This window comes from Drosophila guanche, unplaced genomic scaffold, assembly GCF_900245975.1.
Source record: "Drosophila guanche unplaced genomic scaffold, DGUA_6, whole genome shotgun sequence".
NCBI lineage: Eukaryota > Metazoa > Arthropoda > Insecta > Diptera > Drosophilidae > Drosophila > Drosophila guanche.
Window position 1 is genome coordinate 4,193,410 of NW_022995754.1, and position 21,780 is coordinate 4,215,189.

The 21,780-nt window shown below is 49.3% G+C and overlaps 2 protein-coding genes across 2 annotated transcripts; one reads left to right on the top strand and one right to left on the bottom strand.

The window, feature by feature from the left end:
• Nucleotides 1-265: 265 nt before the first annotated feature.
• LOC117589160 (regulation of nuclear pre-mRNA domain-containing protein 1A) lies at nt 266-2,313 on the top strand. The gene is made up of 5 exons (XM_034280863.1): nt 266-447; nt 532-617; nt 688-1,400; nt 1,473-1,616; nt 1,948-2,313. Exons 1-5 carry the CDS (start codon nt 383-385, stop codon nt 2,098-2,100), a joined length of 1,161 nt encoding a protein of 386 aa, XP_034136754.1. The 5' UTR covers nt 266-382; the 3' UTR covers nt 2,101-2,313.
• On the bottom strand, nt 2,286-20,114 carry LOC117589152 (intraflagellar transport protein 172 homolog). Its single transcript, XM_034280848.1, has 6 exons — nt 19,919-20,114; nt 7,815-8,455; nt 7,406-7,751; nt 7,052-7,338; nt 5,944-6,987; nt 2,286-5,881 (listed from the first exon to the last, which is right to left on the bottom strand). The coding sequence occupies exons 2-6, from the start codon at nt 7,851-7,853 to the stop codon at nt 2,339-2,341; spliced, it is 5,259 nt and encodes a 1,752-aa protein (XP_034136739.1). The 5' UTR covers nt 7,854-8,455; nt 19,919-20,114; the 3' UTR covers nt 2,286-2,338.
• Nucleotides 20,115-21,780: the final 1,666 nt, after the last annotated feature.

A 21,780-nucleotide genomic window follows, 5' to 3' on the forward strand; every position in this document is an offset into this window, starting at 1 on the left:
TTTGTAAATAATCAATTAAGATATGTCATGAAAATCAGCCGATCTGGTGGAGAATTTGATGATGATTAGCTTAAAATGTTAGTTTTTAGGCTGAGAGTCCTAATGAGCTAATAATATTAAACAAAACATCAAAGTTGAGGAAAATGATTTTAGATTTACAGTATATTTTGAAAATGAAAAGATATATTTGGTATATTTCCAACGGTCTGTCGGTATATTTTATCGATAATTCCGCGGTCACACTAGAATGTAAATTTTTTGAGAACTATTTTTGTTTTTTTTTTGTGCGTGTTTTTCCATTGACATATCGTAGAGTTTCGGCTCGCTAAGAGAGAAATTTGAGAGCTAGCAGATTGCAAATTGTAACGAATTAGCAGCTGCAATGTCGGCGTTTACAGAGACGGCGCTCATCAAGAAATTGGCGGAGCTCAACAGCAGCCAGCAGAGGTGGGTGCACCATTAAAAAACTAGAATCATCGCAGCGCAATAAATGTGTATAGCACAATACTGATACCGTCTTTCTGTTTGCAGCATTCAGACACTGTCCCTGTGGCTGATTCACCATCGGAAGCATAGTGCAGCCATCGTGAAGACCTGGCAGCGGGAGCTGGAGAATGGTGAGTAGAGTCCCGAAACGCGCTTCCCCACCCCCAACCCTTCTTATATCATTCTGCCCTTTGATTGCAGTGCCGGAACCGAAGAAGCTGACTTTTATGTACCTGGCCAACGATGTCATTCAGAACAGCAAGAAAAAGGGCCCCGAGTACGGCAGGGAGTACAGCAATGTCCTGGCCAAGGTGTTTGACCACATTGGGGAGAAGTGCAGCTCAGACAAGCTGCTGGGTAGCCTTGGGCGCATTCTCAACATTTGGCTGGAGCGCGGCGTCTACGATGCAAAGGCCATAAACGAGTACCGGGCACGCCTGCACCGTGAGTCGGGTGGCAGCAAAAATGGCAGCAAATCGAACGACGCTGAAGCAGGGGACAAAGAGCGGGAGAAGGAGCACAGCAGCAGCAGCAGCGGAGCAGGTGGAGGCAGCGCCAGCAGATCGGAAAAGTCAGAGCGGCGGGAAAAGCGCAAGCATGAGGAGCGACACGCAAAGTCGAAAAAACTGCGACACCATCATCATCATCAGAGCACCAGCAGCAGCTCCAGTGCTCCAGTCCCAGCGGAAGAAGTGGCTGCAGAGCCAGAAAACGGGCACACTCCTCCCTACGTGCCGCTTGGTGAGCCACCCGAGCCGGAGGAGCTGATCAAGGCACTCACAAGCATCGAAAACTCGGCCTCCAGCGATGCCGAGGTGCGCGAACGCATTGCAAAACTGCCCCAGGAGATATCAGAGATCAGTTGTATCACCAAGTTGGAGGACAAGGATAAGGCGAAGGCATTGGCCAATCAAGTGCGTCTCATGGCATTACAATATACAAACTTGTGGCAGGCAATCCTAAACGTGTCTTTTCATTACTTGTAGGTCAATGAGGCTGTGGATTTGCTCAACGATTACAATTCCCGGCTGGCGGCCGAGATGGAGGAGCGCACCAAATTGGCAGCAATGCTGCGGGACTTTCAGGCGGAACAAAAGGAGCTGTTGGCCCAGGCGGAGACACGACTCGATGTTCGTTTATTCACGTTAAATAAGGGAGTGGCAATATGAGTGGGCGCCTTCCAACAAAAAAGAAACGATTAAAATAAGGGAAACCTTTTTCTAAGACATTTTACTGATTCATCGAAAAGGCTTAGCCACTCGTATTGTCAGCATTTCCTGCTGCTTATCCTTCCCCATATGCTACTTATAAACAATTGTTTAGTCAATGGGTAGTTCCTCTTCCTTGGGCTATCCCATGTTGTACACTTTTTATACCTTTTTGCTTTGCATTAAACTAAATTCCAATTCAAATTTCGATTCCCTGAGATATTTGGTTCTAATGCTCTCTGTGTCTTTGCAGGAACACAAGAAGAAGTTGAACAAGATGCTGGGCCTGCAGAAGGAGATACACGATCATCTCTCCAATTTGCCAGACTTGACGCAGCTGCCAGATGTCACGGGCGGACTGGCACCCCTGCCCTCTGCCGGCGATCTCTTCAATGCCCTGCACTGATGCGAGGAGTCACTTAAACCAGCAACTACTTAAACCACACCAAGAAACACAACGCCACAGAAGACTCTCCACACATCATAGACGTCGTAGTTGTCGTAGTTGTCACCCCACTCCTGCACACCAAACACCCCGCGAAGATTATTGCCCAGATTATTATAGTCCACAACATTATATTGACGGTTAAATACAGAATTTAATTACGAGCAAAACTTACCTCACGTCTTTCCAGTCCAGTGCTCTAGTGCATCACGTAATTGGCGACTCCCTGCCACTTCTCGGTGAAGCCTATGATCTCGGCTATGCCACTGCCTGGGGACATCTTGACGGCCACCGAGAACTTGCTCCAGACATCGCGATTCACCTGATTGCTTGACGCCTGAAAGGTGACAGGCTGACGGCCACGCACCGGAAAGCCGCTGAGCAGACAGGGCAGATCGTTGGGGCCCAAGCTGGACTCGTACAGGCCACGATCGTCGGTGGGCAGCTGCTGGTCCACCTGCTGATCCATGCTCACGGCCAGCACCCATTCGCGCACCTCCTCATGCAGGCTGGGCTCGTTCTTCAGGTGAATGTCCTCGGGCAGCGGCACAGAGCTGGGGAAATCGGTGCTGGCCAGGTCAGAGTGATCCACCAGGTTTCCAGAGCCCTCCTCAATGGCCTCGCACACATCCAGATAGTGGTTGAGCATGACGAAGGCCTCCGCCTCGCGTCCAGCCTGTCGCAAATCCATGCCAGCCTCGTAGAAGCCCTTGTCCACTGGCAGAATGTCCGTGTGCCGCAGCAGTGCCAACGAGAGGCGCAGGGCCACAGGCTGGAGTGCCTGCACCTCCTTGCAGGCAGCTCTGGTGGCATAGTAGTGAGCAATCAGCAGGAACTGCTCCATGCTGGCCGTAAACTGTGTCTGCGCCTGCTCCGGAGTGGCCCGCAGCGATTGCAGCAGTCGCTGGAGAAAGTCTCGCAACTGGCGCCACAGAGAGCCACCCTCGGACTGCTCCTCCCTCAGTGCCAGACAATCGAGGGCGATGCGCGTGTAAATGTTGAAATGCGCCTCGATGGGCGGTGCTCCATAGCTCAGGTACAGGCCCAGAGCGTTGGTACAGTTGCCTTCGCGGATGAGCTGAGCGGCATAGACGGCCACGTACTTTTGCAGCACCGATGGATTCACCTGCTTGGCCTTCTCCAGGCAGCGCTGCCACTGGCCCTGCTCCGCCAGCAGATCCAACGCTGAGATGATGTCAATATCCGCCAGCTGCTCCACATTCCCCTCGTGCTTGAGCGACGACTTTTGCTGCTGCTCCACGTAGGCCAGCAGCTGCAAATCCGCATCGATTTCCTTGGCCAGTCGCCGTGCTTTACTCCACTGCTCGGTCTTGATGAAGACATCCACCGCCTGCTTAGGCATATCCGCCGCCAGGTACAGCTGTGCCGCTGGACCAATCTGCTTGATAGCCAGCAAACGTGGCCCCAAGGCCGTGGCCAGTTCCTGAGCATCCTGACCCTCCAGAAATTGATTGCATATCTCAGCGGCTCGGAGTAGAGCTCGCTCCAGCGTGGCTCCATCCTCCGCATTGGTGGCATCTATCTGCATGAGGCACTCGGCGGCCTTGCGGAACTGCTCCCGCTTGGCAAACTCTGCCGCTCGCTGCAGATAGGCACGGGAATCGGTGACGGATTCCTCTCCCGTCTGCGCCAGTCCCCGCTGCAGTTGCGCCTGCAGACGTCGCAGATCATTCAATGCCGAAGGATAGTGCTCCTCGGCTATGCGCAGGGCATCCTCATACAGCGACTCCTGCTTGTAGTGCTCCACAATGAGATCCGGCCGCTGGGCACGCAGCAGCAGTGCCTCGTACTCCTTGTAGTTGCGCGTCTCCAGAGCGGCGGCCGCCTGTCCGATCAGAACCTCACCCACGACATCCGGCAGATGCTGTTCGGCCACATTGAGAGCCGCCCGCCAGTCGCCAGCATGCTGATACATGAGTATCGCCTCCTTGGGCTTGTGTGCCTTGAGAAACTCCACTTCGGCCTCCTCAAACTTGCCCTCGTCCTCCAGGGACATGGCTATCTTCAGGTGCACCTCGTCCGTGGGTTTGCCAGCAAAGCGGCACAGCTCCATGGCAAACTCAAACTGTCCCGAATCGCAGGCGAATCCCACGGCAGTGTCCAGCAGGCCGAGCTTGCTCAGCAGCCGCACGGCGCTCTCCAGCGGCATGGACTTGGCCCACATGTAGGCCACCTGCTGGCTGGCACCATCCGTGCCCTTCTGCTTGGCCACGCGATACCCATCCTCCCATCTGCCCGAGGAGCAGTACATGTGCACAGCCGACTTCCAGTCCCCCGATGCGATAAAGTGCACCTCGGCGTTCTTTAGTTTGCCGCGTGACTCCAGCTGCCGCGCCAAATGCAGATGGGTGCTGTCCAGCAGATCCTTGTGGTAGCGTTCGACCAGCCGGATCATCGAGTCGTACAACTCCCGTCGCTTGTACATGGCAATGGCCAAGTCGGGCTCATTGACAGCGATGAGCACCTTCTCGGCATCCCGGTACTTGCCCTGCTCTTCCAGGGTGCCTGCCATTTGGACAAACAGTTCGCGCAGATGCTCCGGCTTCAGGTACTTCTCCCCAATCACATACGCACGCTCCCACTTGCCGTGGCGGTTGAGCAGCTCAATGGCATCCTTGTGGAGATTGGCTCTCACCAGCATATCTTCAGCTCCATCCAAGTCCCCGGCAAAGGCCAAATGCTTCGATAGATCCAGGGCATAGCGTTGTATCAGCTCCGGTTCGTCGAGGACTTTGGCTATCTGCACAGCCTTGCGCCACTGCTTGGCGCCAACTGCCGCTTCCAGTGCCTTTTGTGTGGCACCCGCCTCGATGTAGTGATTGATGGAGGCGTCCAGCTGCTTGCGACCCACCAGCCAGTCGCCCCACTCCTCCTCCAGCGCAGTCACCTCCTGCGGCTCCACGACGCGTGCAAGTTCCAGGGCTCTGGCATACGCCCCTCCCTTTCTGTAGAGCGCCAGCGCAGCCTCTGGCCGGGACAGCCGATGGGCAATGTCGCCAGCCAGCTCGTAGAGCTCACAATGCACCAGACCCTCGGTGACCTGCAGCATCAGCTGCTCGTCCTGCAGCAGCTGTGGTGTCTTCAACGCCAATCGAGCCGCCCTGGCCGGTTTGTTGGCCTTCAGGAACAGCCCCATGGCCTGCTGCAGCTCACCCTGATCCTCGAGCACTTGGCCCGCCTTCTCCGGCTGTTCGCTGGTCAGCAGGAAGTCCATGTGCTGCTGCTTCAGCTCCGCTAAACGCGTATATCCACGCCTCTCGGCCAGGGCCACCGCCTCATCCCACATGCGCAGCTGTTGGTACATTCTCAGCGCCGCCTCGATGTCGCCCTGCTCCAGATAAATGCGCTCCGCGGTGCGCAGATCAGAGCCCAACAGAGCCAACTTGGCACGCACCTCGGGACAGAGTATGCCCGGCGAATCGGTGGCCTCCTCGAACGCGTCCGCCTGCTCTATCATCTCGGCTAGGTAAAATGCCTTGGAGACGTTGCCGAGCGCCGCATAGCAGCGTTGGGCCACGCGCAGATTGCCATCTTCCAGGGAGATTATCGCCAGATTGTGCCACATGGCCTTGGCCGCTGGCTTGTCCCCCAGCGACTCCAGAAAGTGAACGGCACGCCCAAAGTCGCTGTCATTGACGGCGGTGCCGAACTCCACGAGTCCCTCGTCCAGCTGGTAGCTGTGCTCGCTGGGCCCATCCTGAGAGCGGACCACAGTGCGGCCCTGCAGACAAATGAAGATAGGAATAAGAAAGGTATGAAACCATTAAGAGGATCTTCACTTGCATTCTCTCGCAGCACTTCGATGGCCTCGCCACGGATGGTCTGCATGGTGACATGCTCCGGCAGATCGATGTTGTACCAAATGGCTAGATTGCTGTGGCTCTGGGCCACCACCACATCGCTCTGTGGCACCCACTGGACAAAGGAGATGTTGCTGAGTAGCGTCTGCTTTTTGCCCGTGTAGTTGTCCACGAGGACAAGGCGTAGCTTCTTGTCGCGAAAGAGCAACTTGTGGGCCGTCTCGCTGAGCTCCAGCCAATCGATTTTGGTCTCGTGATTGATCTGGCCACTGGTCTGGCGGCTCACCAGATCCACCACGCAAATGGTCTTGGCATCCAGAAGAAAGGCAAGCTTCTTGTTCTCCCGCGCATTTCCACGCTCATTGAGCCGCACGGAGATCACATGGGGATTGACGAATTCTGTGCGCACGGAGCCCAGAATGCAATTGTCGCCGTACTCCACGAGACTCAGTTCGCCCACATTGAACACCAGACAGACATTGGGATTCTCAAAGTAGAAGCGCTCGTGATGGCCGGATGCTGTCCAGGGCACTTCGCTGGCCAGATTGCGAGTCAGATCGCAGAGAATCAGCGACTCTTCGGTGCGGGCCACCAGGTAGTTGTCCTTGCCCATGATCCGCACATCGTCAATCTCCAGTCCCAGCTGCGACTCTATGGTTAGCTGCTGCGTGGGCTCAGCCAGCGAACGCACCAGCAGCTGGCTGGGCGCCACAAAGATCAGCTCGAACTTGTCCTGCCAAATGGTGCGCTTCAGCACGGACTCGAACAGCAGGACAGCGCCGCTGACTGAACCAAGAGCGAGGCGTGCGCCATCCCGACGCCAGAGCAGCGCACTCAGTGTGTACAGGCAGGCCACCTCCTTGCTGGCACTCTCGCTCCAGGCACCCTGACGTGGACTCCAGGCATAGATGCGTATGCGATCGTAGCTGCCAAAGGCCACCGCCTGTCCATTGGGACTGCAGGCGGCCACCGTAAACTCACGTTCGCCTTCGGTTCGGGAATAGTCAAAGGTGCGCAGCTGACGACCCTGTAAAAATATAGAAAATTATCGTTTAAAAGTGTGGCACAGCGGCATTCCTCAATCTCTTTACCATTGTGTCATAAAAGACAATCCGCTGATCACAGCCACCGACACAGAAGCCGCCCTGGGGCCAGGCCAAAGCGAAAGGCGGCACGGGATGTTGCACCACTCTGCCCAGCGGCTCATTGGCCTCGTCCGTCAGAAAGTAGCGAATGATGGTGCCATCGTTGTGGCCACTGAGGAAGCCACTGCCTTTGGTGTTGGCCGCCAGCGAGATGCAAATGCTGTCGCCACCGTACAGACTCTGCGATTTGTTGCTCTTGCTGTGCAGCGCACGAATTTTGCCATCTTCGAGGCCTAAACAATTATAGAGAAACTAGATTAAGCATGTGTTGAATACAGTTTAAATGGAGACTACAATTACCTGCTATAATGGCGCCAGAGGAGAGCCAGATCAGTGCCGTCACAGCGCTGGCCTGCGGGAACTTATTGCAAATGACCTTCTTATCGTTCCAGGAATCTCCCAGCTTGTACACATAGACGATGCAGTCACTCTGTCCCACAGCCAGGCGTGTAGAGTCCGGACTGAAGGCTAATCCGCGAATCACATAGGAGTTCTTGCCATTTGCCGCATTAGCGGGTTTCGTGCTGAACTTGTCACGTCGCTCGCCGGCATCGTCATAGAGCAGAATGTGTCGATCGGAGGTGGCAATGGCTAACTTCTGCTGATTGGGCGACCAGGCCAGGCCAGCAATGCGTTGGATTTGCTCCTAAAGGAACAAGCAGATATTAAAGCATAAATTCTGAATATATTTTCCATAAATGAGCCTCACCTGACCCTCCAGCAGCGTTCGCAAATATTTCAATTGCATTTCTTAGCTTGGATTTTAAATAATTTGCTGAGCGGTGTGGAACTGATTTATTTTTGTGAAATTTTCTAAATTTTCCAGCAAATGTTTTCCTCTTGTTGTGACTCACGTCAGTTGTTGTGGCAACCAGGAACCCAGCAACCAAGCCACCCTCTCGTGGACGGACGTTGTAGTCTATTTTCTTGGCGCTTCCGTTTTGCGCTCAACATTCTAAATAAATGGCCTTTGTTCTGGTATGCAGCAGGTGCCGGGCCTGCCACAGGACAGGATGTACGTACTACGCTGCTACACGACAGGCGCTAACAAATGGAAAGAGGGCTGTGGGGTGGTTGTCTCTTTGTTTCTGCGCCTCCTGCTGTTTCTCTTTTGCGAAGACGATGATGACGAGGAAAACGGACAAAGCTGTTGCTGCCTCTGCAGACATCGCTGCTGCTGCTGTTGCGTTGTCCTAGTCCTGGCAGCAGAGCCAGCTACTCTCCACCGATATCTGCGCAGGTTCCACGCACAGGGAAAGCAGCCACAGAGAGAGAGAGCCAAATTCATACAGGTGTGCTAGAAACTGAACCAGCAAGAGAGAGCGCGTGACCTTGATGTGTGGAGTGAGCCTGCAAAAGGTATAAAATGTATGAATGTTGAAAGAGTGCATGGAAAATGGTATAAAGAGACAACCCCCTCTAGCGACATATTTTATTATTTTTATAGGGGTTGATGCCGAGTAGAATATAACTGTTGTAGGGTAAAGAGTTTTGCTAAATATAATAGTAGTTACCCTTATAATACTGGAATAATGCCAGCTACCCTCATAGCACTGGTACGACGCATTTATAGAGAAACTTCGAGGGTGAAAGTTACGTTATGGCGTTGTATTATGTATTAATGAAAAGGTAGAGAAATTGTATAACAATATGAAGAGAGAATGAACAATGAAGAGAACAGTTAAGCGAAATTTAGGAACAAATCTATATAAGCAATTCCGCCAAGACGCAGCACTGCTTCAGGTGGCACCACGCTATTCGTGAACTGCGTGTTTCTAATGACACAGAGGGTGCAAGGTTTCTACTGATTTATACAGGCTGCGGAAAGCAGCCTTTGTGTCATTGGAAAGCAGTAGAAAAGTACTGCTTTCCGCTATAATTACTGCTTTCTTTTGTGCACACAGCCTGCACTGCTTTCTACACTTCACACTGCTTTATATTCCATAACTGCTTAAACTGCTCACCACTGCCTGCACTGCTTTCGACTGCTTACATTCTCCAGCTTGCATTTTTCGGAGTTCTGTCCGTCAAACTTCACCACACCATTTCCCCAGCTTATCCTCTCAGCAAAGCTCATGGCGTTGCTCTCTTTCAAATACTCTCGTGTTCGCCCACGCGTTCTCTCAGTAGAAACTCTCTCGTGTTAGTCCATTCGGCAGTTCGTATAATTCGTGGCTCATGGGCTCGTCGCTTCATCGCCTGCTGTCGTCGTCGTGGGGCAACATCGTTTGCCTTGTCCAAAGTCAGAGGCAGGATAATGCCGCAGCCGTCGCTGGAGTTTCTGTTGTTTGATTATTTTATTCTGGGGCATAGTCTCTGCACTCTGGGGCCAGGAGCCGAGGCCAAAGACAAAGCCAATCCAAGCAAGCGCCAGCCTGGCTAATGTATGGCAACGAATTGTGGCAGGTCGCAGCAAGCGCTTCTGTCTGGGTTTTTGGTACCCGTTGCCTTTCATTCTGAACTTGGGCTTGGGCTTGGGCTTGGTTCCAGTTGCTGCTACTGGCTGCTGGCTGCTGGCTGCTCTTTGTGTTGGCATCCCCCTTTAATGAGTTTCATTAATTAAAGCTACTTTGTTGGCGCTGCTTGTTCTTTCCGCTACTCTGATGTATGTGCGTGTGCGTGTGTGTTCTATGTGTGTGTGTTGGAGTGTGCATGAGTAAACATGCAACATGAAATTTTGTCCTTGACTTTTAATGGGTTTATGACAAAAGCGTTACCCAAGCCAAAGCCAGTCCCAACCCCATACCCAGCCCCCTCATATAACATGGCTAATGTGCAGGGCGTTCTCATCTGTTTCTATGTGTGAGTGTCCTCCTCCTCCTCCTCCTGCCTGTGTGTGTGTGTGTGTTTGTGTTCGTGTGGGTAAAAGAGTTGTTAAAGCGGACGTCTGCCGGAAGCTCTTGTGGGTGCCATTTTGGTTCATGTTCCCTGCGACGCATGCCTTTTTTTTATCTCTTTTCCTTTTTGCCTCTAAACCATTGCCAGACTTTTGTCTCTAAAACTTGGCTGCTGCTGTCGCCCCTTAAGGTTTCCTCTGCCAGTGTCCACTCCCCCCACTCCCATTCCTTTCTGGTCTGGTCTGTCATTGTTTCCACGCTTTTTTCTTCCTTTGAGTTGGCGGATCGTGTGGCGGCGGTGGCCAGCGGCGTTTGCCTTTGCCATCGCCTTTGTCGCTTCTCTGCTGTTTGGCTGCCGCTGCCGCTGGCGCTGGCGCTGCATTTTTCACCACTTCCGCGCGTCTTCCGTTTGATGCTGCGTCCTGCTTTTGGCCAGCTTAATTTGTCGACTTCTAATTGATGGCATCAGCTCCTCGAGCAGCTGCCTCTCAAGATGAGGCTCTCAATTAGAGCGTTTATCAGGTGCCAGGCTTAGAGGTGAAATGATTTTCGCCAGTCGCTATTTTCTCTCTATCGCTCTCCCTCGCTGTTGAAACTATTTAAGGCAACTTTTGGCCAGACCGCAGGAGCTGTTGGCGAGCTAATTCGGCTTTAAGGCAGCAATCTGGTTAAAACTCTCTCATAGCCGCAGCTCAAATCGTGGCATTAGTCCTTGGCGCACTTTCCTGCCATGCCATGCCATCGCATGGCGAAAAACCAAAAACTTTTTCCTTCAACTTTGGGTCACACATACACACACTCACAGTCATAGAGTCACTCAGGGGATGCCCCAGACCGTGCGTAGAAACTGCAACAAACTCTCGCAAACTGAACAGCGAGAAGCGAACAGGGAAAATGCGCGAAAAAATAACAGCAGCAGCCGCCAGTCGAGTGGCGCGAGAGTCCGTCCGTGGAGGGGCATAGGAGAGTAGCAGAGGGATATACCAGTACGCGGGGAGAACGTGTGTACGAGTGCTATGCATAATGAATAGCATTTTCAAATTAGTTTCCGGTCAGTGGAGATTTTAACGCAGTTTGTCAAGCGCATAAAAAAAAGTCAAGTCAGCCTATGCCATGCCCGCAGGCTGATTTGACTGAAAACAAGATGAAAGAACGAAAATTAAAATGCCATTCGGAGATACACGCAACAAATAATACTCCCCAAAAGATATTCAATGTAATCTGATCGGATCCGAATAAGACTTTGCTCGTATTTGAACTCTGTGGCATTTAAGCTACTCGAAATTACTTATAGGGCACGGCGCACTTCCCCCATTGTGAGCATATAATTAAATGCTGCTAACGTGCAATCAAAGCGATTTCCATAACAATAATTCCCAGCGACAGGGGGAACCAGGATGGTCAATCATTTAACAAGCCCCACAAAAACGTAAAGGAGAGCGGGCAGGACGCCAGTTCCTTCCTCTGTGTAAGCAAGCATAAAGTGAAAATAGGACAAAAATATGGCAAGTAAAAGCGGAATAATAATGTACATAAATGTCTACATCTGCCCATTAGGATGCGAATGGGATTGGGGATAGCAACGGAATCATGAACTGGAAATATTCCGCCTGCTGGCATAATGAAATCAAAATACGAGAATGCCTGCGCCATCCCCAACGACAACTCTCCCACGTTTATGTCCGTATTCCCGTTCAGGTTCCACGTTCAAGTCTTTGTGTGTGTGTCCGTCTGGCTGGCAACAATTTGCGTTAAAAATTGGCACAACAATTGCAAAATAATCACCTTGGAGAGCTGGAGAATTGTGTGCCAGAGAGATGGACTAGTTTGCCTAGTTCCGCTTTACTGCCTTCCAGTTTGGAGCAGCAGCAGGAGGAGCATTGGGAGTGGGATGAGCAATAGCAGAAGCCAACCGAGTGCAACCAGCCAGCCAGCAAGCAGTGGCACAGCCAGCTCCTACAATTCCCCTTTGGTTTAGCAGTTTAAAAGCATTAAAACTGCACCCATGGCCAGTCGGTTGTTGGGCTATGATGGATACAATCCTACTGCTCTATCCCCAAAACGCATCTATTCAATCGAAAAAATGAAGCAATCGCTTTGATGGCTCACGGGCATCATTTGCAGAAGTCAGAGCCAGAGCCAGAGCTAGAGCCAGAGCAGACCAAGCCACAGGCACAACTGCCACTTTTAGCCAAATGAAATGTGGCACAATGAACTTTTCTGGCCACGTCCTTTGGCCCTTTTTGGCTCCAGGCTCAAGTCATAATTTTGCAACAACGGAAGATAGATGGTTTGCTGCGCGATAGAGGGCCAAGCCTTTGTTTTGCCTTATCTCTCCTGGATGGGGGCTGCAACACTTTCACGGACATTTTCACTGGGCAAAGTTTAAGCCCATGCCAAAACTTTGGTCAATTACGTGATTAACAAATGCTTTGGGGGCTGTGCTCCCCCCACTGCTGTTCTACCAATTAAAGATGTAATTAAAAGCTCTCCCCAAAATGTTTATCCCGTTGGCCGTTTGCAGTTCATCTGATCGTGGCTATAACTTATTCATAACCACATTGTGGCCTGCCCGGAAATGAACGATGGCTGGATGGCTGTGCCAGAAGCACAATCAAAATAAACCAAAACATATCGTACATACTCGTAAAAGAAAAACTAAACCCAAAAGCCAATGTCTGGACACAATTGGAGAACCTTTTTATGTGCTTTAAGGGGGTATTTTGGCAAAGAGTTTGGGTTTGGAGTGCGAAGAGAAAGAGAAATTTGGGAAAACCTTACAAATATTGTATCACAAATCTTTGAGCTTAAGTTAGGCCGTTCAGTTTTGACATTTCCAGCTGAAACTCTTCACTTTCTTTTAGAAACATGTTTCAAAAATCGTAACAACAAATCCTAAGGCACAGATCAAGGTTCTGCAAAGGGTATGTAAGCCCTCGGTCCTTTCATGGCAATCCTTTCATTCCTGTTTTGGATTGTCACTGCAAAACGTATTCTATGCACGGGAAGAAAGAGGAATCTTGCCCAAAACACACACGCACACACACAAACGTATACTGGGTACTCCCGCACACACAGTCACATGCATGAATGGCCTGACTGGCATTTCTGCGCTGCTGCTTCGGACAAACGGCGAGCGTGAGCAGGCGAGAGCGGGTGTGGCTATTAGCCAAAAGGCCTGCCAAATAAAAGGGAAACAGTTGTACGAGCACACAAACACAAACACACATTACATGAATACATGTACATGAACATGTATATATATATATATATATATTCATATATACTTTATGTCGCGATGTCAGCATGAACACTTTACGTTTCATATTTGCCAGGCGACTGAACACACTCCCACCCACACACAGACACACCCAAAAGAGAGCGAGATAGAGGGAGATAGAGCGTTACATTCGAGTTTTCGTTTGTCGTTTTCCTTATGCAAATTAGCCTTCAGTCAGTTGACTTTTTCTCCCCCTTGCCGCCTGACTGCCGCCGCTGCCTGCCCCCGCTGCCTGTCCTGCCCGCCGCCTACTTCTGTTGCTTTTTGCATAAATTTTAAATTTCTTCCTTTATGCCAGCTTTCTTCTTGCCTGTGTGTGTGTGTGTGTGTTTTTTTTTTCTTTCTTGCCCCAGCAGCAGCCGTATTTATTCCGAAACATACTTTTATGGGCGCTGGCTGTGACAAGTTCTGATATGTCTGTCGCTGCCTCCTCCTCCTCCCAGCCTCTTCTGTTTCAGTCTTATTTATGCACTAACATTAAGAATTATTAACTTTGATAAGTTATTGCACTACGACTCCCGCACTGCCTCTCCTACCCACCATCCCGCTCGTTCTGCGCTGCCACTTTCAGCCGATTTCTTTTCATTTTGATTCTGTACATGTGCAGAAATTTTATGTGACACTTGAGAGATTTATGTTCGCTGCTGCCGTCGAACTGTAGGCGGCGGACTCTCTGACGTTTGGGTTTTTTTCTGGGGGCGTGGCACATTGTTGAATTTAAAAAGTGCCAGCAGAAAAATGCCAAACACTTGCCGCGACCTGCCGCCGCCACTGGACCCGCCTTTGGCTAGTCACCAAATGAAATCCTTAGACATATTAATCATACGCACCGCTGGCCAACAAACAGTGCTGCGACTGTACTGTGTACAGGCACACGAAAATGTTAATTAATTTTTCAACCTATTGCCGGCAATTTTGCAATATTTGACATTTAATTTGAGTGTCAACGAAGCTAAAGTTTTGCGCCCATGAAATTAAATTAATTTCTAGATCTGTTTGTCTCATCTCATCGTCTGTTCATGTCTGTTCTGTTCCTGTCTGTCCTTTGACATTTATTTGGCGGAGAGCTGACAAAAAACACCTTGTCGCCAAGGCAAATGAATGGCAATGGTGGAAAATACGTTTACAGGCAAAGCCAATTTGCAGGCACTCAGTTCAGAACACGCTGCCTGTCTCTGTAGCCTGCGTGTTGTTTATTAATTAATCTCGGAACTAGCAGCAAAATCGCAACTCCCCCTAGTGCCCACCCCCAGTGGATAGAGCAATCAATCTAAATCGCTTGTCAGCGGCCCGCCATAAATTAAATGTCCGACTATTTTGTGCATTTTGCTGGTTGAAAGCTCTCCATGTCCCCCCTCCCCTGTGTCGTCCCTGTGATCCTCCGCTGTCGGTCAAAAGGGATGTCCGCGCTTCAATTAAATACCAATTGACTTTGACGGACGCGGGGCCTAAAATTGTCAGGGCTTTAGTTAATTAATAAATAATTGTGTTTATGAAAATGAACAGCACATTGTGTTCTGCCAGGTGATAATTACAGTGATGGCAGAGCAAAGAGCATTCCCAACTGGCATCACGCATACGCCGCATGGCCACGCCTGGACAAAACAATTTCGGTTCGCAGGCGTTGCGGGAGGCTGCCCCCGTCCGTGGACAATTTTTGGTTACGCCCATTGTCAGTCGACGACGACCATGACGACTCCCGCCGTTTTGATTGATGGTTGGTTATGTCGGTTCGTTCCATCAGACTCCCACTCTCCCAATGTATGTAGCCCAAAGCCATGTCCCAGCGGGTGCTGCATATTGTCTCTTTTTTTTGTGTGTGTTGTTCATTCGTTTGGTTTTGCTGGTTATTTGGCCAAAGGGTCATGAATTCGTGATGTGGTCGCCGGGGCAACAAATTGAAGTGGCTTTGGCACAATGTGTGCTCAATTATGGCATTGTGAGTGGCGCACAGCGGAAAAAAAAACCGACGAGAAGAGGGGCACAGGCACGGAGCACAATGCAGTTGCGGTTTCCCGGAAAAGGAGGCAGAGACAAGATATGGATGATGTTGTTTGAGATTTGAGATATTCTATTAGGGGTTTTTGAGCATGATTACAACGCCTTTCCTGCTTTGTGCGCTCCGACATCTGATTGATAAAGCCAGCAGGCAGGCAGTTAGGTAGGGAGCGGCAGCGGCAGACACAAAAAGTGGTTGTCTGGATCCGCACAATAACACGAATCTCATTAATCATACGTATGCATAATGGCTCTTGTCGTACAAGGGACAAGGCAGAATCCCCACCAGCAGCAGCATCAGCAGGAGATGTACGTAGATGGAATGGTGTTCCCGGGTCATGCCACATGGCCATTGGCGAGAGGCGAACACTGGCCGGGGCCAAGACTAATGTAATGTGCGGCAATATGTTGCAGGTGGGTTGGTTGGTTAGGGACTTCCATCCACTCCCCCAACTAGGTTCGGTCAGGTCAAAGCTAGCATCCTCCCATCCCCTCCGCCCCGTGGCTAGCTAAAATATAATCATGTGTCATTGTCGCCTGTCCTGCTGCTGCTGCTGCTGCTGCTGGTGGCTCACCTTGGTTCGGTTTTTGTAGCATCTCTCGCTCTGCTTACATTCAATTTAACCCAAACCCCACACTGCCCCACCACCACCCATGACTAACAACCATATCGTGTTGCCCCATACCCCACATGCATGTGTGTGTGTGTGTGTGTGTGTGTGTGTGTGTGTGTGTGTGTGTGTGTGTGTTTGGGGGATAATTAAAGGGAGATTTCAGCTGTGGCCTTCCCGGCATACATACATCAGGAAGATCATCCGCATCCAGCAGCAATTACTTCTGGGTTAGCAGAATTTAATTATATGCAGGGCACACCTTGCTCTCTTTTTTTTGGGACTTTACCGAAAAATTCATTGGTCCATGAATTATGCGTTTTTAATTGCTGCGGCACAATCGAAAGGGGGCTGGCAAAGTGATCATCGCTTGATTCATTCGAGGCCAACCAGCACCCAGCCTGACCCAACGATTCATCTTCCAAGGGTCGCTCCAGGGACAGCCCGGAAAAAGACTTCATTAAAAACAGCTCAAGTGGCGAGCAGCCCACAAAATGTGGAGCGCACTTTAAATACCTCGCACATTGCACATTGAAATGGCTTAAGCTCAACATTTTTTAGTTTTGTGCATTCTCTGGCCATAGAATGGCGAGCATTCATCATTCAGACACTTCCGCCTGGCAGGAAATACTGCAGGGGAGAGGAAGGTAGGGCTTCCCCCCCTACAAACATTGACATTTGCCTTTGCATGTTGCATTTTCGTGTTCGCCGTCGATTTTTGTTTGCCCTCTCGCAATGTCAATTTATTTGGGCAGCAAAAAAACAAGCACCGCCATGGAAGCGGCGATAGAAATTTAAATGTTCAAATGCCAGCGCTGAATTTGTTGTCCGTGTGTACATTTTCGTTTTTGCTGTTCGCTTGTCGTTTGATGTTTGTGGTCTTTTGGGGATTTGTGCAGTGGGAGCCCTGCCCTGTGGCATGTGGAATCAATGCAGAACCAGAATAAAATACAGTGGCATAGAGTAGAGCAGAGCAGACTAATCGTAGCGGCGACCGAGGGATGGGAATTGAATTGAATTGCTTAGTTTATGCAAATTTAAATTCGAAATTGAACAGATTTATAGTTTTGGCTTGAGCTACGCTTAAAAATAGATTACAACTTAATTGATAAAATCATATATTTTGTATTCAATAATATTTTCTGTGTGACTTTTTACTCCGACCTTCATTTTGAGTTTATACATTGAACATTTGTCATAAGAGCCAAAAGACTTACGGCTTAGCCAGTACATTCTCCGCTGCTGCAAAAGATATTCCTCCTTATGCCACATAAATAACTAAAAGGCCATGCGGCTTTTGTGTTGCCTCTTCTGGCGACTCCATTTGGCCCACTCCTTTTGGGCTTAATAACTCTGGCCCGTGGGTAAGTAGGTGTTTAGTGGCTATTATCATCTGCCGTGTGCACGTGTGTGTGTGAGCTTGGTATATTTTGAACTCTTTAGCATCAATATTTTATGTATTATGCCAACAGATTATGATTTATGACCAAGGCGCTGAAATGGCCTCGTGCTCCTACGGTAAGTGTAGGATTCCTATTGTCTTGCGTCCCCCCACCCGTTAAGAGATTCATATTTCATGGCTGAGCTTCAATTCCTTTCCCAGCCATTGCTTACCGGTGGGTGTAGTGGGGGGTTGGGGAAGTGGAAGTGCCAGAAATTACGTTTAAAAGTGTTTAAGTGGCGCTGGCGCTAAGTAACAAGTTGAAAAATTGCAAAGCACGCTCGTAAATTTACTCGGCAAAAGTGAAAAGTAATAATATATACAGGCATTATAAATGGCTGTGCGTCCTTGAAGTACTCGGGTAGTGGCTGTTATACTTATGTGGGTGCTTTTGGCGGTTGTACGGGTGGACAGTCAGGTGAGTAAACGGCGGTGAGGGAAGAGTCAATGGCCGTGGCCACCGCACCAGCACATCAAAGAGATAGGGAGAGAGACTGAGAGGCAAGTGGCAGAGCCAGTGAAGCAAACGAAACAAGACACACACAAACACACATATGCATATGTCCTGACTGCACACAAGTATCTGTGTGTGTGCGAAGCATTTCAAAAGTAATTCAAGCAAGAAAAAAGTTGGGTAATTGAAAGTTTGCCCATAAAAATTTGTCGCTCTGCGAATGAGCAGGCGGGGGTGACTCTGTGTCTCTCTCTCTCTCTCTCTGTCTCTGTCTCTGTCTGTCTCCCCACTACTTGCTCCCCCTCTAGCCTGCTGCTCGCCCTTTTGGTAACTTTTCATTATGCACCCCTCTACCCCTAACCACTACTCAGTCTCGGGCCATTATCTGGAGCACTATCGAGGCGCCCGAAACTAGTTGAAGTGCTTGAATTGTTTACGTTGATAACTTTTCCTTTTTTTTTTATTGAACATACCCTAGGCAGAAAGGGGATGGGTTGTCTATGCAGAGAGTGCAACTTTAATGGGGCTTCAATCAGAGAAATAATGCAAGGAAAAGGTAGCGAAATTCAGCTAAATCTAGGACTAGGTTTGAATATGATTAATTGACTGGAAAGTTACTAAAAGTGCGACTATTTCTAGGGTAAACCCATAGTCGTGGTTAATGTGTCTCATCAGCAAGACAAAAGCAAAAGTTTGCCCGTAGCATCAGGCACAGGCAGAGGCGCTTCCCTTCTTTCCCTTGGTTGTTGTTGGCAATGGATCGTTCGTTTCATCGTTTTTATGGGGTCGCATAATGAAAACGCGAACGCGATTGCAGTTTAAGTGCACTTTCAATGACAACACAAGAGGCTCGTCTGTCTACACTGTAGAAGCTCCCCTTCAACCCGTTCGCTCCCCACTTGAAGTGGCAACAACGAATTGCCAACATTGATAAATGGCAAGCGAGCGGGTGCACATCTGAGCCATGGACACAAAAACGAATACGAATACGAGTACAAGTTGTGTGTCCTGGAGCAGCCTCAAAGCCAGGGTACAGACCACAAAATAAGCGTAAATGATATGAAGACATATCGTAAAAGCAGCAGCAAATTGGGAACCGAAACAGAAAACCCGGAAAGCACACATAAACGGGGAGGGAGTTGACACACACACACACACACAGAGATATGGTTACTGGGAAAAACAGTCACATGAGAGATCTGCTGCGACACAATCTGTGGTATACTGTGGTGGGGCTTAACACCAAAACCAAACTCACACAAAACGACACAGAAGGAGAGATTGTGGATGTGGCAGTAGCGGGAGGCATGTTGACTCTTTTGTTGGCTTTAAAACTGGACCACACAATGTAATAAATTAGATTTACAAAACTTGATGCGAGAAATGCCGCCAAATATTTAACACCAATCAACATGAGAGCGAGCAACCAAGTTTTCTGGCCGCACGGGCAACAAGCGGCCAAAACTGGCTACTGGAAAAAGAACTCCAAAGAGGCAGGCAAAACAAAAGTCAAGAAAAAAACGGCAAAAACTTTGCCCTTTTCACGACAACTCGCCGGTGCTCATTGTGTCGAGTTGTTCAAGTCGTTTTCGTTGTCGTTGTGTCGTTGCCATCGCGAGACTTTCGACTGGGGCAAAGACGAAAGGTGTCAGCAATGACAAACACTTTTAACTAACCAACTTTTGCTGGTACGGGCACGACCGCACGGTCTTAGCCCAGAAGATGGCTGACTTACTGCTGGGTTTGCTGATTGTGTTGCCTCGATACCAGACGACAGTTTAACCCCATGCAAACAAAAAACTTATGCGGGGACATTTGACACGGGAAGGCCCCAAACTTGCCCCGAAAATGTACTGTGAAAGATGCCCGGCAAGGATAAGCAGCAACAGCAAATTGTGTGGCATGTGCCGCCTCCCTCTACATCTCCCGCTAATCATCGCAAAAGCAATGGTCTCCAATCTCGTTTCGCGCTGCCCAAATGGGGCCCATCAATTTTCCAACTGGAGCAGCAGGCGCAGCTGGGCTCGTGCCGCGAGAGAGGTGGAAACAGGTAAATCAATCACACGCATTATGCGATGGCTTTGCTTTTGTGTGAAATATATTCCAGCAGGAGCCCATCACAGAACGAGAGAGTAAGGGAGATGGGAGATGTCTTAGATGGGGTTTGGGGGTTTATTTGGATTTTGGCTTACCATATACTTTTTATGGCCCATATGGCCATGTGCAGGGTGGTAGTGGGGGGTGGCAACGATTTTTATGCCCCTCTCTGGGGCCAGTGTTATTACTTGTAAGTGGGCGAATGGAACGATGCCACACTTGCAGCCAGCCAGCAGCCAAGACGCCATTTTATGACCTGCTCTTCTTCCTCCTCTTTATGTATATTTCACGTCATTTGCTTGGGCTTTGTCATTGCGAGGCTGAGCGTCTGAAAAGAGAGAGAGAGAGACGGGACAGAGGTGAGTACGAGTGCTTAGGCACATTTATTAGGGGACGGTCTTTTGGAGAGCTCTTCTTGTTTAGCCCCGGATGAGATGATGGTAATTGATAGTTGCTTTGTCCCGAGATCTCTCTCAGCTCTCAGCGGGGGATCTGCTGCAGCAGATAAATTATTTCTTTAATCCTTTTCACAAACGTGGATTTACTTTTCGCGTGCATAAATTGTACTAAAAAGCTTTTGTAAATCAAATTTGTATGTGAGAAGGGAAAAAAACCCTTAACGATTATTATTATTTGTCTTATTTTTGTTGCTGCGGAAAGCATTTAGATTCTATTGTTACGAGTATTGTGACAAATTGAGGCGGCAAACAAAGCAAGAAATTAAAACGAGTTAGAAGCTGAAGTGGCAGCGGCATGCCATGAATCGACTGGAGGATATCCTGTAGTCAGCTTTAAGCTGACACCTGCCTGTAATCTATTTACAGCCCGGACTTTAACGTGCACATGAATATCCCCTGGTCTGACAGCTTCTCCTGTTCTCTGCACCGTTTTATGCTATATTCCAACTCTGTCTCTATGCGAACTCAAGTGGTTGGGCAGCTAAATAGTCGCCAGAGGTGTACCCTGTACTTGCGCGTTTATATTTACTTCCTAGCTAGCAAGTAGCGGGTGTCAGTTCGCCGTGACTGGCTATCTGCTGTTGCTGTATCCCTCGCTACCTGCTCCTCTGCTCCGGTGTTGTCGCTCTCGACTGCAGTCATGGCTCGTGGATTTGAATAATTGTGCAGCAGCGTGTAACGGTACATGGAATGGGCTATAGAGAGAGGTAGAGTGCGAGCTATAGAGAGCGGTAGAGTGTGTGTGTTTTTGCTCTCATTGTTGTAGTTGCTGGTGACTCCTCTCCGCGCGCTTTTCTCTCTTCCCGCTGCATAAACATTCTTTTCTCACTTTCCATTCAGGCTGCCTCCCCTGTCCCCACTGTCGCTACACTCCCGCTACATGGACCCTTTACTTCGCTCTCTCTCTCTCTCTCTCTCTCTCTCTCCATCTATTTTGCATTGCTCCGATGTATGCTTTATTTTGTTTTTGTTAAATATGTTTTGTTTGGCTACTCTTTAGCAGAGAGGGGTAGGGTTATTATTAGCAGAGGTTTGTGACTCATCGATGTAATTATTAGATGCCATTCAGAAGTGGAATATATAGCTCCAATAGCTATGCAATCCACGGATTGTGGTTGTTATGCTTAATTTAAAACATCAAATCGTCTAGGGTATCTAATGCAGCGACTTCTTAGGTTTCGATTACTTTTTAGGTTTTATTTTTTTGCGGGTATTGCAACATTCGTGGTGCAAACAAAACGTTTTGTATTTTGTTGCCAGGGATTCATTCGATGGGCTTGCTGCTTGTTGTTTTTGTGCAAATTAAAAATGATTTAGATGCCAGCAAATTGAGTTCACTTTGGATATAGTTTTGTGTGCGTTGTACTCTGGCTGTGCCCCTTTGCCTTTGCCCTTGCCTCTGCTTCTGCGTTTAATTTAATTGTTTGATATTTGCCAACACACACACACGCACACACACACATGCACACACAATTTGCATGACAAGCACTAACCGAATG

Bases quoted from the DNA above. Each gene is read 5' to 3' on its own strand.
- LOC117589152 (XM_034280848.1), bottom strand. From the start codon at position 7,853: ATGCAATTGAAATATTTGCGAACGCTGCTGGAGGGTCAG. The intron at 7,339-7,405 runs GTAATTGTAGTC...ATAATTGTTTAG, and splicing joins CTCTGGCGCCATTATAGCAG to GCCTCGAAGATGGCAAAATT. The intron at 6,988-7,051 runs GTAAAGAGATTG...ATATTTTTACAG, and splicing joins TTGTCTTTTATGACACAATG to GGTCGTCAGCTGCGCACCTT.
- LOC117589160 (XM_034280863.1), top strand. From the start codon at position 383: ATGTCGGCGTTTACAGAGACGGCGCTCATCAAGAAATTGGCGGAGCTC. The intron at 448-531 runs GTGGGTGCACCA...TTCTGTTTGCAG, and splicing joins CTCAACAGCAGCCAGCAGAG to CATTCAGACACTGTCCCTGT. The intron at 1,401-1,472 runs GTGCGTCTCATG...CATTACTTGTAG, and splicing joins CGAAGGCATTGGCCAATCAA to GTCAATGAGGCTGTGGATTT.